The following is a 14,298-nucleotide window of genomic DNA, read 5'->3' as shown; positions in this document are numbered from 1 at the left end:
TACCGCTGTCTCTACCTAGAGGGGAGTGGCTTCAGTCCTTTGTCACAACTGATCCATTTCCATGACCAGGTCTGTATCGGGCTTTATTTGATGGAGATGCGGCAACACAGGGAGACGCTTCTACGACAGATCAGAGAGTAGCGGGGGATGGTCAGACCACTACAGGACATAGAGGGTGACCGGGCACAGCGACCCGTCATAGACTTCTATACATTTGAGTCAGCCCCCGGACATAGGGGAGTGGAGGAGGAGGAGCTAGCCGACATGAGAGCAGTCTTGATGAGCAGCCGGCATAGTACCACTGGGAGAGGGACGCAGAGGCCACATGTGCGACAAAGAGCCCCCAAGATACACTCTATTGAGGTCCAAATCACAGCTTTCCTTAGGGGAGATCGACACGAGGGGTCACCCTAGACGTAGCCCAGAGAGTCCAGAGAGCGAGGAGACTGCGTCCGCCACCGCAGCGCAAGACAGCTCGATAGATGCAGATACAAGACATCTTCGCAGCCCACCAGAGAGCCATCATTATACCAGGCTTCGGTTTCATCCCAGCACCTGGATAGATTGATTAATTGATATGGCCCACTCTGCAGTTGTTGTTGTAGTTGACTTTTTTTTCTCTATGATTATGATTCTGTTAGCATAGATTAATACTCAGCAAGGGTCCTATCGTACCCTTTGCTTCAGCCCACTGAGGCTTGTATGAGTTCGCTTTTCTGTGTACTTTGTCCCATAGGCCCGTGAGGCCTCCCGTGGACGTCAATATATCTTTCTTTCTACCCACAAGCCGGTGTTGGTGGCCTTCTTCCTGCCAAGACTTGCTCTGAGTTGAGTGGTGACCTAGGCTCTACTTGTGTCACCTTCTTCACAGGCAGTTCTCCGCCTCTATCTTCTGCTCCAGCCCGTCACATTTTTGGTGGAGAGAGACCTCTGGTTGCAGCCTATCTTCAGCTCCAAAAATCATTGCCTTTTTTTTGTCTGTTAGCTTTGTTGTGCCCAGCTAGTGCGCCTCTGATTGTTGTGTGTGTTGTGGTTGCCCTTCTTCCATCCATGTCATTGCCATCTACAGTAGATATTTTAGAGTTTTGCCACCGTTTCCAGTGAGAAAGCCGCCTCCTTGCTGATTCGTTCGCTGTTGCAGACAGATTCGCAAGACATTCAATGTACTGCCACGCTTTTGACTAAGTTGACCAAGGATTTTCATCACCAAATCTGGGGGTTTTGTGTCCAATCTGCTGATTTCTACTGCTGGGTACAAGATGACTAAAATTAGCTTGTGTTCACGCCATCTGAATCAAGCCAGGTCTAAAGTGCTTCCACTTCGCACTTTTTCAAGGACATTTGCAGCAGTCAAAGTTTGAATACACGTTGACTTTTGATGACTTTATAGTTAATTATAGCAGACTGTGTGCGGCCCCTTGTGATTGGTTATTAGCTGGTGGTTGATTTGTTGACTCTACACATGTTGGTCAACTCAGCTTACCTGTTCTGCCCTGTTTTTGGCACATTTTGCCCACTGAAATTTGGGCTTTGGCTTCATTCAATCTCCGTGTTAGGCGCTTGTGCCTTGGGGTTGCTTCTCAAGTGTAGGCAGTTGACACTGTGTGGTGAGAATGAGACATTTGCACTTGGCAATTAGTGCAGTCACTTGATTCAGTCAGATTACCTTGGGATTTGTGCATTTTGCTTCAGTTGCCATGGCAAACAATGATCTCTTTGGAATGCTTGCCCTTAAAGACAAGTTAGATAGCACCAACTACTGTGTGTGGTCCTACAGGATGCATCATGTGCTTTTAGCGAAGAACTTGTGGAATAATATTGCAGCTTTTGAGGTTAGACCTCTGTGATAGGTACCTGTCACTACAAGTGGTGGTAACGCTACTGATTCTTCATCTTTCAGCACTACTTCTCTTTTGCCTTCAACTCAAGAATAGTCCAAACGGGATGGCAGAGATGCATAAGTTCATGCTTTAATTGCATTGTCATCTAAAAGAGTGACAATTCCTCACATCAGGTCTTGCAAAATAAGAAAGGATGCTTGGGATAAATTGGCCTCTTTATATCAGATCTGCATCAAGCAAGAGTTGCATACTTAAGAAAGTAGTTGGATGCCTTGAAAATGGATAAGCAAGAAAGCATCGATGCCTGTTTGACCAAAGTCAAGGAGTTTAAAGAACAGTTCGCCAACGTAGATGGAGTATTAAGCGACAGGTAAGAGGAATATTATGCTAAGGGAGCTTGTGGTCCAAATCAGAGTAGGTTGCTTGTTGCATGTAGCTTGATTTCCTGACTGAGAAAAGATCTTAGGAGATGCACATACATGAAGATATTTCTTTTGAGATTTAGCACACAATAGAGTGTGTAGCTTAGTTCATTGGTCAGCAAAGCTCTCATGGAATGCACATACATGGAGGGATTTTTCTTTGGACAGAGAGGACAGCTAATGGTGAAACGTATGTACAGAAAGTAGCATTCCCACTAGGTTATGAAATAACTCTGGAAAACAGGCTGAAAGTTGCATACCGATTGGGGAACCTCTTAGGAGAATCATGTGTATGGAATGGGTTTCCTTTGGAGCTATAGCAGGCATGAAATGTTGAAAGGTATGCAGAGAATTAAGGATCCAATATTCAACAGAATTCAAATCTGGAGTGCAAGAGGAGGAAGAAAGTGGAGGAGAGGGTAGGGCAAGAAAGAGGATAGGCAAGGGGCTAAGTAGAGCAGTCAACATAGGTGGAAAGAGGAGGAGCAATTGAGGATCAGAAAGCTTTGCACTGCCGATCTTTGAAAGACCAAATAGACATAACAAGAAGCTGCCTATCGGTTTCCTAGAGATGATCCTGTTGGAACGTGGGGGAGAATAGATGCATCTTGGAAGAGGAGTGACAACACAAGATGCAAACCAAAACTGTTGCTCTCATTGATTGTGAGAGAGGTGACTCTCTCTTATAGAAATGGGGAGAGAGTAGCCTAGATCAAAGGCACCTTCCCTACATCAGTGGCAATCAGCTCCTACATCCATGGGACTGGCTAAATCAAAGGGATCTCCCATGTGGGGGCCTTTGTGCTTACATCATCACTTAGGTCACGCACTAGACACCTCATAGCACTAGATGTGCTTTTACAACACACACACTTTTTTTTTTTTTTGGGTAAATCCATGATATATTATCACCTCATAGCACTAGATGTGCTTCGCCTTCGTTTCCCTAACTCTCCTTTTGGGAAACATTTTTGGCTTTTTAGCAGACTTCCTGCAACCCTGGTCCATTACTCTTTATTTTTGAACTGGGTCAGATATTAGGCTTTTTGGACCATATGGCAGGATCACAACATGCGATATTTCGGGAATCCGTTCTTGCAATCTTATGATTTCCTGTTGAGGCTCTCTGCTTACAACACACACACACTCTTTTTTTTTTGGGTGAAAGCACATTACTATATTATTAACATGAAATCAATGTACATGACATTAGACTCCAAAAGAGAGCCCAATGGAAGAACTCAAAAACAGTCAGAAAACACTTCAAGGCTAGTAGCATCCAAGTCCCTTGCAGCATAACTATCATATAAGGATTGCTTGAGGGACATTCTGAAGAAAACATATGCCTGAGGAAACTGTTGACCCATCCTAGAATGCAATCTCTGTGTCCAAATGGTCCATAGTACCCAAAAACGAGTCCAGTGAAAGAAGAGGAGGAATGGAGACATTTGAGATGAGAAGCATCCAAACATCCAGAAGAGTTTCCCAAATGTGATAGAGGGAAACCGAAGCCGTAGCAAATGAGAGACATGAGTGATCAATATGCGAGAGTGCGGGCAAGACCATAATAGATGAGGAACTGTCTCGCGGTGATGAGAGTAACGGGGGCAGGAAGGGGAAGCAATGCGACGTGCTACGAATTTCACCCCAATGGAAAAAGCTCCCACTATACATCTCCAAAAGAAAAGCCTCTGTTTCAATGGCAATTTGGCTTTCCAAATTTTCTTGAGTTGTGATTGCCACCAAGATAAAGGCCTATCCAAATTCCAAAGAGTGTTGGCATGCTTATCAATCCATGGCGGTGGAAGAAGAAATCTGTAGACCTTCGAGGAGGCCAGATTATGCATTGAAAGCGAATGGGTAGCAGGAGGTAAGAAAGTCAAATTCCAGTCCAATAATCTGTCCTGTACAAACAGTGGAGGAACCGGAACAAATGGCTGCAACATAGTTGAAAGTATTCTCCAAATGGACCTATGATGCAGACCCAAGGAGAATGTCCTGCAAGCTTGTGGAAATGAAAGCATATAACCTTGTTGATCCACAACATCTCCAACAAATCTTATGCCCAATTTCATAAGATTATATGCTTTAATAGGTGCATGTAAAGCGAGAGGCGATTCAAACACCTTGCTCCAATGGATGCTTTCCAAGCGAAAAGAATTACCATGATGAGAGGAAGCACCTGTCCATTTAGCATAAGAGAGAATTCTCTTCCAATCATGAATAAAAGCAGTAGAAACAGGACAACCAGGAATTTTCCCCTGAAATGTGGTCATGACTGCTTCCCAGTGATTTGTAATCCAATGCCCATATGCATGGGACGTCATGTTTCCACACATAGCTGCTAACATAATAGCCCATGGCTGTTTTTGCTGAAAAAAATCAGCAATCATAGTGCTCTTTCTTGCCAACATATGAACTTGAAGATTGAGAATATTCAGCCCCCCATGAGTCTTGGGTGAACAAATAGACTGCATAGGTAGTAGTCGCAAAGCCTTTTTATGAGATTTGCTTTTCCAAAATATCTCCATAGCCTGGGACATATAGGAAGCCAAATGCTTAAAAGACCAGGGAAGAAGAGGCAAATAAAATTGCACATATGCCATAATGATGGACTGTACTATCCGAAGTCGAACATGTAGAGGCCAAGTGGACAAATGCCAATATTCCAGCTTCTTGTTGATCTTTTGAAGCACCCATTTGAGCTGTTGTTGCGGGGTAATATTCCAGCCAATGGGGTATCCTAGATGCCTCACAATAGTATGGGAAGAGATAATGTGGCCTGGCCAGAGAAGTGCATGCCAATCAGCTTCTTTCAATGCTAGAAGTTTTGATTTCTGAAAGTTGATATGCAGTTCAGCAGCTATGCCAAAGTCATTCAGTGTATGCATCAAATGAGAAAGGTCACTTTGAGAATTCCTGGGCATAAAGTATGAATCATTAGCTTATGCCTGTGCAAGAAATGATTGTGCCCCTGGAATTTGCAAGCCATGAAGCTGTCCTGTATCTGCAAGATGGTCCATATGCAACAGTAACGGATGGGTAGCAATGGCATACAGTAAGGAACTAAGAGGGCAACCCTGTCTCACTGAGCGGGTCATAGTCCAGGTTCTTAACAACCCACCACCAAGCAAACATTGCGCCGTGACATGAGAATAGAGCCAGTAAATAATATGGACCAGCCGAGGGCCAAATCCCAATTTATGCATAGTCTGAGAAATAAAATCCCAATGGACAGTATTAAATGCTTTCGCAATGTCCACTTGCAGAATAAGAACATCTTGTTTGGAATATTTGGCATACTCAATTGCAAGCAAAGCATTGGAGATATTGTCAATGATCTGCCTTCTGACAACACACACACACACACACACTTTTTTTTTTTTTTTGTGGGAAGAAATCTTTTATTGCACACACACACACACACATGTGACTCCCCTAGATGCACACATGCACCTTAGAGCAAGCCCTTGACCATACTTATCCCAACATACCCCCCCTAAAGGTTTTGCCTCTTGCAATGTCAAGGATTCATCTAGTCATATAGTTTCTCATGCCATCTCATGGTGGTTACACATGCCATCTCATGGTGGTCAAGGATAAATCTATGGCTAGGATCTCATGCTAGCAAAGGTGCCCAAGGGTCAAGGTTTACAAAACTAGGATAGACCAAACACATATCACATGGCCTACAACATATGGTGACTAGAGGTGATTTACAAAAAAGACAAAACACATGACATTCTTTTTGGAGTACTACTCCAGGCAAAGAACCTCAAAATTTGGCCAAGTGAAGATAAACAAAAATTCAAAGACAAATTGCTCAAAAGGCAAAGTCCTTGTCTTCCACCACAAAGTTTGGTGCTTCATTTGTTGATGGAGTTTTCTCAATCAAATTTGCCTTGGCATTCTTTGTAAATGCTTGATCATCTTCAAGCTTTCCAGTGTCCAAAAGTGATGCCTCTTGTTGAAAAGACTCACAAGTAATATGAGTATCATTCTTCATCTTGAAAACTTAGGAAGCCTTCTATGTTGATCTGACATCCATATACATTTTGTCATTTGCCAAAGGGGTTGGCATGAAATTCAAATGTGAAGAGAGTAGATCTCCCTTTTTCAATGATAGCACCAAGAATATTTCATCATCAAGAATGTTATACTTGAGAAGTACAAAGCATTTCCAAGAGGAAACATACTTTGAAACATAGTCATCAATATTTGCATCCATTTATTCACCACTATGAGTGATCATAGACTTCATGATTGTAGAGGAGAATTCAATAAAGTTTGTCTCACCATATGCATACCATACTTGCTCATCTCCATATATGTAGGCATGTCTCCACCATGTTATGCTTCAATGCTTTTAGAACTGAAGTCTCCTATCAATGCATCAACCTCAACACACATTTGTACTTATTTCAAGCATGAAGCCTCTCAAAAAACTGTTTTCTTCTTCTTGAAGTAGTTAGAGTTTCATTCAATAACAACAAGAATTGGGCATATTCCCTTCAACTATCACTTCAAACTAGTCAAATACGACAAAGCTTCTGACGGTCTGATCGCGAGCTGCTGCTCCTCCCCGTTCCCCTGCTGCTCCCCCTCCCTCAGCCCGTCTCTCTCCCCCCTCAGCCTGTCCCTAGCCCCTCCCTGCTGCTCCCCCCCTTCCCCCCCTGCTGCTCCGCCCCCTCCCCCTGCCTGTCCCTCGCTCCCTCCCTCTGCTCCCTGCTTCCGCCCCCTCCCCCCTGTTGTCCCGCCCCCTCTCCCTGCCTCCGTCCCCTCCCCCCTGCTGCTAGTTTCAGAAGCTCTCTTCGGAGGATTCCTCCTTCCTCTCGGGAAGAGATTGATAGGCAGCCCATCATGTGGAACGACAGTATTTTAGATGATCGTGGCAGACCACTGGGTGCCTCACTCTACATGCAGTGGGCCAGGTGGGAGAGGGGACCTGCTTCTTCTTTAGGATCTTGGAAAGCCTTCCGTAGGCTTCCAGAGGAAACCAAGTCAAGGTTGACAGGACATCTCAGAGGGAGTGCAGGGAGGATCTTGCAGATTGAGACAGCCCTTCCAGAGGCTTGGATAGACACAGATGATATGCCTCTCACTACCTCCACTTGGGCAGGTACTTTCTCGAGAGGCAGGGTTCCACTTCAGGTCTTAGCCTTCCGAGATGCACAGGAGGATGCTTTGGTTTTCAGTGTCCAGGATGGTGGCAGATTGCTCAGATCTTCAGATGATATATCGCATGAGTCTGCTTTTCAGCCTATCAGGGTCGTAGGCCTTTTGATGCAGGGATCAGATTCAGAGTGGTTCTTAGACCCTGACCCCCAGTTACTCTCCACCGGGTCTTGGAGACTTTGGCTCTATGGAGGAGTTCCCATCAGGTATTTACAGTGGGACCCCGGAGAGTGGGAGTGGATTGACGCGGGGCATCGAGAGAAGACCATCCCCTTCTTTCGTTACACGGTCAGTAATGCCAAGAGATTTCAGCTCAGTAGTAGAGGCTGGAGACCCTCCAGAGTTCCTCATTGGGAGACTTTTGGTATTACTGCGGATCAGCAGAGGTACTTCTGGAGGAGGCTCTGGAAATCCCACAGGAATAGAAAGATCACTATCTTCTTTTGGCTTTCTATTCATGGAGGGATTGCAGTGAACCTTTGGAGGTCCAGATTCGGAGCCGCCGACCCTACTTGCCCTCGTTGCCTTTCTGCTTCGGAGTCTATTCAGCATTGCTTATGGGATTGCAGACAGGCGAGATTGATTTGGATGGGGATAGCCAGGATCTTCAGTCACTTTGCCCATTCCCCACTCTTTATGACTTGGGGCTCGGTGGCTTGGCTTTCTCTTACAGGACCTCAGGTTTTCTATGAGGGACTTGACTCCTCCCGGGCCATTTCGGTTCGACGTCATCGGGTTGAGCTCTGCTCGTTGGATGTGGTTCCACACCGTCCTTTTACAGCTGTACATGCCTCTGTGGATACTTCTTGGGAGATTATAGCGAGCATAGCAGCCTGGCATATTTGGAGATCCAGATGCACAGAGGCTATGGAGGGTACTCAGGTTCATCCTTCGCACACATTGGCTAGTATCTGGATAGACATCGTACACACTCTGATGGCCGTATGGACGGGTATGCAGGGGGACTCCCGTGCAGCCTCAGCTAGGAGGGCTTCTTTCTTCAGGGAATGGAAGGATTCTCCTTTCTTCTCTGAATCTACTACAGGGTTGAGATGGCACTTTCAGCCTCAGCCTTGGTTTCTTTCCACCTCACTTTGAGGGGGTTTTTTATTATCCTCATGATTTCATGATGTATTCCGCTTTGAGCTTGCTCTCGCGGGTTTTTATTCTTACTTAATAGAAGTCTTTTTCATGAAAAAAAAAAAAAAAAAACTAGTCAAATACTTGCAGATGAATAAAAGTCTTGAACTTCCAACACTTGCTCAAAGTCAATGCAATGGATTCTTCAACAAAAACTGTCAAAATTCTTCAAACAGCAAACATGGAAGTTGGAGACCGAAATTTGCACAGCTCGTAGCTCTATCCAAGGGGATTTTTATGCAGAAATGAAGGCCGTATACCAGAGAATATCCTCAACCAAGAAAGAGTGCAATGTTGCGCCAGGTCGCCATAGCCAAGCCCTTCAATATTGACTGTGTTTTTTACGATTCCGGCTGATTTTGTGGACCATTTGTCATCAAATTTCAGTAGAAGATTTGTCATAACATTGCCCACCCGTGGCTATAAGGGATTAACAAATAGTTGCGACATTGGGCGGAATTAGACTAACAGTTGGCGCACACAGTTCGGGTCGGCACAGGCGACAGGGATCAAAACTTGAAGAATGCTTTGAGCCAGAGGTGCACCTCACGGTGTAGAAGCCTCAGTTCAAAGGATTTTGCACATGGTGGACTGTACTCAGAGAACAAGCTCTCACAAATTTGGGGAAGAAGAGGGAAAGAAATGGAGATGATGAAGAAACTTGAAAAAGTTTAAGAATTCATACTAGGGAGCATCTAATGTTAGGCTAAGCTAGATCTAGAACCTAAGGCTCTAATACCAAATGTTGGAATGTGGGGGAGAATAGATGCATCTTGGACGAGGAGTGAGAACACAAGATGCAAACCAAAATTGTTGTTCTCATTGATTGTGAGAGAGGTGACTCTCTCTTATAGAAATGGGGAGAGGGTGGCCTAGATCAAAGGCACCTTCCCTACATCAATGGTAATCAGCCCCTACATCAGTGGGACTAGCTAAATCAAAGGAACCTCCCATGTGGGGGTCTTTGTGCTTACATCATCACTTAGGGTCACACACCAGACACCTCATAGCACTAGATGTGCTTCTACAACACACACACACACACACACACGACTCCCCTAGATGCACACATGCACCTTAGAGCAAGCCCTTGACCATACTTATCCCAACAGATCCCTAACTGCATCTGGAGTTGTTGTAGCACAGCGAGGATGTGGATGGGAGCCCTCAGGATCATGACCCGTATGCAGAGTCTTTAGAGGGACTAAACCTGGGGGATGGTAGTCTGGTTGACTGAGGGAGGACACGCATTCCATATTGATGAGATCTCCCCAGCCTACCGGATACAGGGTCAAAGCATTCAGAGGATAGCACTCCATGAGGCAATCCCTCCTGATAGCCTAGTTCCTCCTCCTCCGGAGGACAGCATTTGGGAGGTGGTAGCCAGTATCATTGCGTGGAACATTTGGGTGGCTTGTTGCAGTCTGGTGATGGGTGAGCATCCGATTCCACCCTTGGCTACCTTGGTCGCCATCTGGCAGGATATCATCTACACCCTATGCTCCACCTGGGAGCGTGGGACCCCAAGCTCTAGAGCGACTGTCGAGAGGTGTGCTCAATTCTGCAAGGCTTGGCCTGCAGGAGTTTTCTACATCTTCACTACGCGAGGGATTCGCTGGTTGTATAGTCCCCCCCCCCCCACCTGGCTCTTAGCCCCAGTACCAAAGATCCCCTAGGCAGTGAGCTGGGTTTCTCTCGAACAGGCCGGTCTTTTCTTTCAGCCTTTTCCGGTTTTTTCCATACTCAACACCTTCGTGGCTGCTATTTTGTATGAAGTCTTTCAAGCATTAATAGAAGGTTCCTTTCGTTGGGGGGGGGGGAAGAAGCTGCCTATCCTCTGTAGTTATGTACCAAATTCAATGCCTCTATTTAAAGGGATCCAGCCAATCACGTTAATCTATGTCTCTAACTATTTGCCAAAAATGGCAACAATGAGTTAATGGGCTTGTCAAACATATAAACTATCAACAATCGTTGGGAGACTAGCAATAGGCCTTTCGAGAAACTGTAGGCGTTCTCTTGGTGGTATACTTAAAGCCTGAATAATCTTCTTCAGGGATTCTCTTGACATCCCTGTTTAATTGGAAGGTTCCATTGACACTTAGAGAGTGGTCAATCAATGTAAATCCAAAGCCCCCATATCTCTGAAATCTACCTCCACAATGGATCAATGGTCCATTAAATGTTTGTAGAGGATCATTTTTTATGGCTGGCCAGCCTTTCAAAGAAGTTAATGTTTTCCCCTTTTTGGATCGTACGAGGGGAACCCTGCACTTGAGAGCCTAGTTGTATTAGAAGATCTTGAATTTGGTATTATCTAAATTATCGAATGTACAGAAAGGACATAAGCTTGGAGTTTGGGCTCTAACATATTAATTAAGAAAATATTCGGAAGCCTACAACTTTCTTTATCTGATATACCCTTACCTGATTATTCCCAAGAGGTGTTGATTTTGATTAACCTAATAACATGATTTTTGAAAACATTTGTTCTGACACAATACGTTGTGACAATGAAAAACGATTGATTGTACAGTCAAATACTTGGTAAAACAAGGGTTATAACCGTAGCTCTTTTTTCAATAAAGAAAACTCATCTGCAGGGTAATACAAAGATGTAAAGAGTTTGCATATAAGTTTGATATCTGAACCGTGTTTCGAATAAATGTTATATATATTAAGTGCCTTTTTAAAAGTATTAGAATTTTCTGAAATTAATGGTATAAGATACATTTTGTGACACAAAATCTGATTTTACTATGTATTTCCCTTTGTAGGATACAAAATTGAAAGGTTTCCAGATTTTTCTTGAAGAAGGCTGCACAGGGAGGCTACCGGAAATCGTCATACATCTCCTTCCCCTTAGTCAGAAATAAAAGTTATATGCTGATGTGGAGATGTTTAAGAATGAACTGGCAAGCTCTTGATTTCCTTAGAGATTAAAAGGGAGTCTTTAAATTTTTACTGATGAGGAAGGCAACTTTACAGTTAAAGGAATTGCAATTTTTCGTTAGTAGGAGGACATACTGACAGTGTTCTATGGTTTTTAAAGGTATTTCATACTTGGTAGTAGGGAGTATCCATATTTGTACAGGATAAATGTATTTCATCACCTTTATATGCAAGGATCAGGAAAATGATGATGCCATGACATTGCTGCATGGCCTAAAACAGAAAAGTTTAACCGTAGAGCCCAGGAAACTCTTGATTTGTTTAGGAAAAACTTGGTAGGTTCAATATTTAGGTTTTTTATATAGTATTGGCAGTGTTGCCTATCATATTGTATATCACTGATTTTTGCCAGATTTACTTTCTGGAATTCATCCTTGCAATTTCATATAGCCATAGTAGTCTATTTTGTGCTCTATCTCCAAGGCCTGACACTGTCATGTGCTATCAACTTCCCCCTCTTCCCTTTTCTCCCTTTCTGCCCTTTCAATTTGCTCTTGGATGATCACTTTACCATCTCTATATGCAGTCCATTTCCCCTGCCATCACCTTTACCATCCCTTCCTATGGTGTTCTTGTTGTAGGAGTGTGAGATCATCATCCAGGAAAGTCCTGATTCCCTTCAATGTTGCCATCATGCTCATAAGGGTAGACCTATCTTTTGTCCAGAATTCACCACCAATGGCCTTGTCGGTGCATCAGTCTTGCCCCCTCCCCAAGCTTCCTCACAAGTGAGGTTGACCCCCATCCAGGTGCAAGATTTTGACGTCCACCATGGGGGTGTCTCCTACTGCTAGGCCTCTAACCAAGACATTTTAGGATCAAATTGATGTATGGGACGAGATCTCTGTAGACCCTCTTGTTTGACCCAAAGGGGTTCTCAGAAACATACATAGACAAAGATGCGATTTTTTACACCGAGATCCGCGAGATCCTAGAGAGTGGACTGCTCACAGTGCCACGATACACATGGGACTTAGCCCATAGGAGGGACATGCAGAGAGAGAGTGGGATATGCAGAAGGAAGAGCACACAGACCACATTTGGATGCAAGTTCAGCGGCCTGACACACAACCGATCTTTATTGCAGTATGCTACTTCCCTCCGAACACATCATCATACGCGCATGAGGTCGCCACAGGGGGTTATAGCCCGTAGAAGACAATATTTGATTATATCTCAAAGTTCTCTAAGCAGGGAGAGACCCTACTCCTAGGTGACTTCAATGCGCATATAGGGACAAGACAGGTGGGTCTACTTGACTTCGGGACTAACGCCCTCAAAGTACTAGAGATTGATCCCATGGATCTTGGATAGCAAGGCACGCAGAGGATGTACCACATGTCGCTAGATATGGCTGACACCTATTGGATATGGAAGCAGTGCATGGTTTAATTATTTACAACGGTCTTCTCAAATGGCTATTATCGATAGGGCTCACTTGCTTCCCACATGGAGGAGGGACAAGTGCAATGGATAACCTTTTGGGATCCCCAACTGTCACACATACATGATCTCATGGTCCCCCCTCCCACTAGGCGTTGATCACTCCTATCTAACTTTCAGTGTCTCAATTTGCGTGCAAGCAACAGGACAAGATCCACCAGCACCCACTTGTGTCCAGACACACTTCGATCATGCCCTTGTACGATGTATATGAGCCATTTGTCTCGTGAGCTACTGACCTACCTTAGAGATGACGCAGACCTTGCCCAAGAGTCAGAAACTTTGGTATCATTGGTTTAGGATGCTACTATCGACTGCTTTTCCACAACTCGATCTACAACACGCTCCCCAACTAGGAACATTCCCTAGAACCCATGGTTCGATGGCGAGTGTCGAGAGATGAGATTCCATCTCACATGTGAGCAGGCTTTAGGACACCTCACAAGGGTTGAGACACAGTAGATATCACGTTGCTTGAGGCAGAAGAGATGAGCTTTCCTTCCACATAGGATGGATGAGGTGATCAGATCTTTTCGAGGAGATGATCCTACTTTTTCATGGGGGCTTCTCTGTGAGGGTAAGTCACCCATCCTCGTCAATCCTCTGTGCCTTTGGCACACGTACATGACCTCGCTCTACGATGACATGGCACAAGCACCATTGAATATGTCTTTCTTGCCCATGCCACTACTTCCATCTTGTTCAGTACATAGAATTTGCGGGCTGTATTGTGTCAGCTCCACAACCAAAAAGCCCAGGACCATGAGGGGCTGCGGATGGAGTACTTTGCACACGGATAGGAGGTCTTTGCCCCGATCAAAGCGCAGATGTTTGATCGTGCGGTATGTCACGGCTTCCCCTTGCTTGGAGTACCACCATCATTGTGCCTATACACAAAGCAGGGGATCCCATGGACATGGGGAACTATGAAAAGTCACACACTAGTCAAGATCTATGGGTCAGTGCTAGAGAGAGAGATCAACTCATACACACACAGAGACATGGATAGTAGGCATTAGGACATGTTGGTTTTCGACGGTAGCATTCCATCCTTGACCACATCTTCACCCTATGAGCTGTCATCGAGGTGGCAAGATCGCGATCTTAAAAAGTCTACCCCTGCTTTGTAGACTTTTGGAAGGCTTTTGATGCAGTCCCACAAGCCTGCTAAGCCTGCTATCCGGAGACTCAAGGAGTTGCAGATACTAGGAGTCATGATTTAGGAGGTGATGAGCCTATATGAATCAGTCAGAGGGATAGTACACGCCTGTGGATGTCTATCAAATTGGATTGAGAGCACCATCAGCGTGAAGCAAGGATGCTCC

The 14,298-nt window shown here is 44.7% G+C and overlaps 1 protein-coding gene across 1 annotated transcript in view; it reads left to right on the top strand.

Moving 5' to 3' along the window:
• Nucleotides 1-11,454, top strand: part of LOC147903294 (uncharacterized) — a 246,534-nt gene extending 235,080 nt beyond the window's left edge. Inside the window, exon 16 of the mRNA XM_087371313.1 lies at nt 11,356-11,454. Within this exon, the coding sequence (XP_087227439.1) occupies nt 11,356-11,454 (99 nt within the window). The remainder of the gene's footprint in view (nt 1-11,355) is intronic.
• The last annotated feature ends 2,844 nt before the right edge of the window (nt 11,455-14,298 follow it).

This window comes from Dipteris shenzhenensis, chromosome 3 (assembly GCF_047967505.1).
Source record: "Dipteris shenzhenensis isolate YYH24624 ecotype China chromosome 3, Dip_SZ_1.0, whole genome shotgun sequence".
NCBI classification, from domain to species: Eukaryota; Viridiplantae; Streptophyta; class Polypodiopsida; order Gleicheniales; family Dipteridaceae; genus Dipteris; species Dipteris shenzhenensis.
The sequence above is the reverse complement of the archived record's forward strand: the minus strand, read 5'-3'. Positions and strand labels throughout refer to the sequence as shown.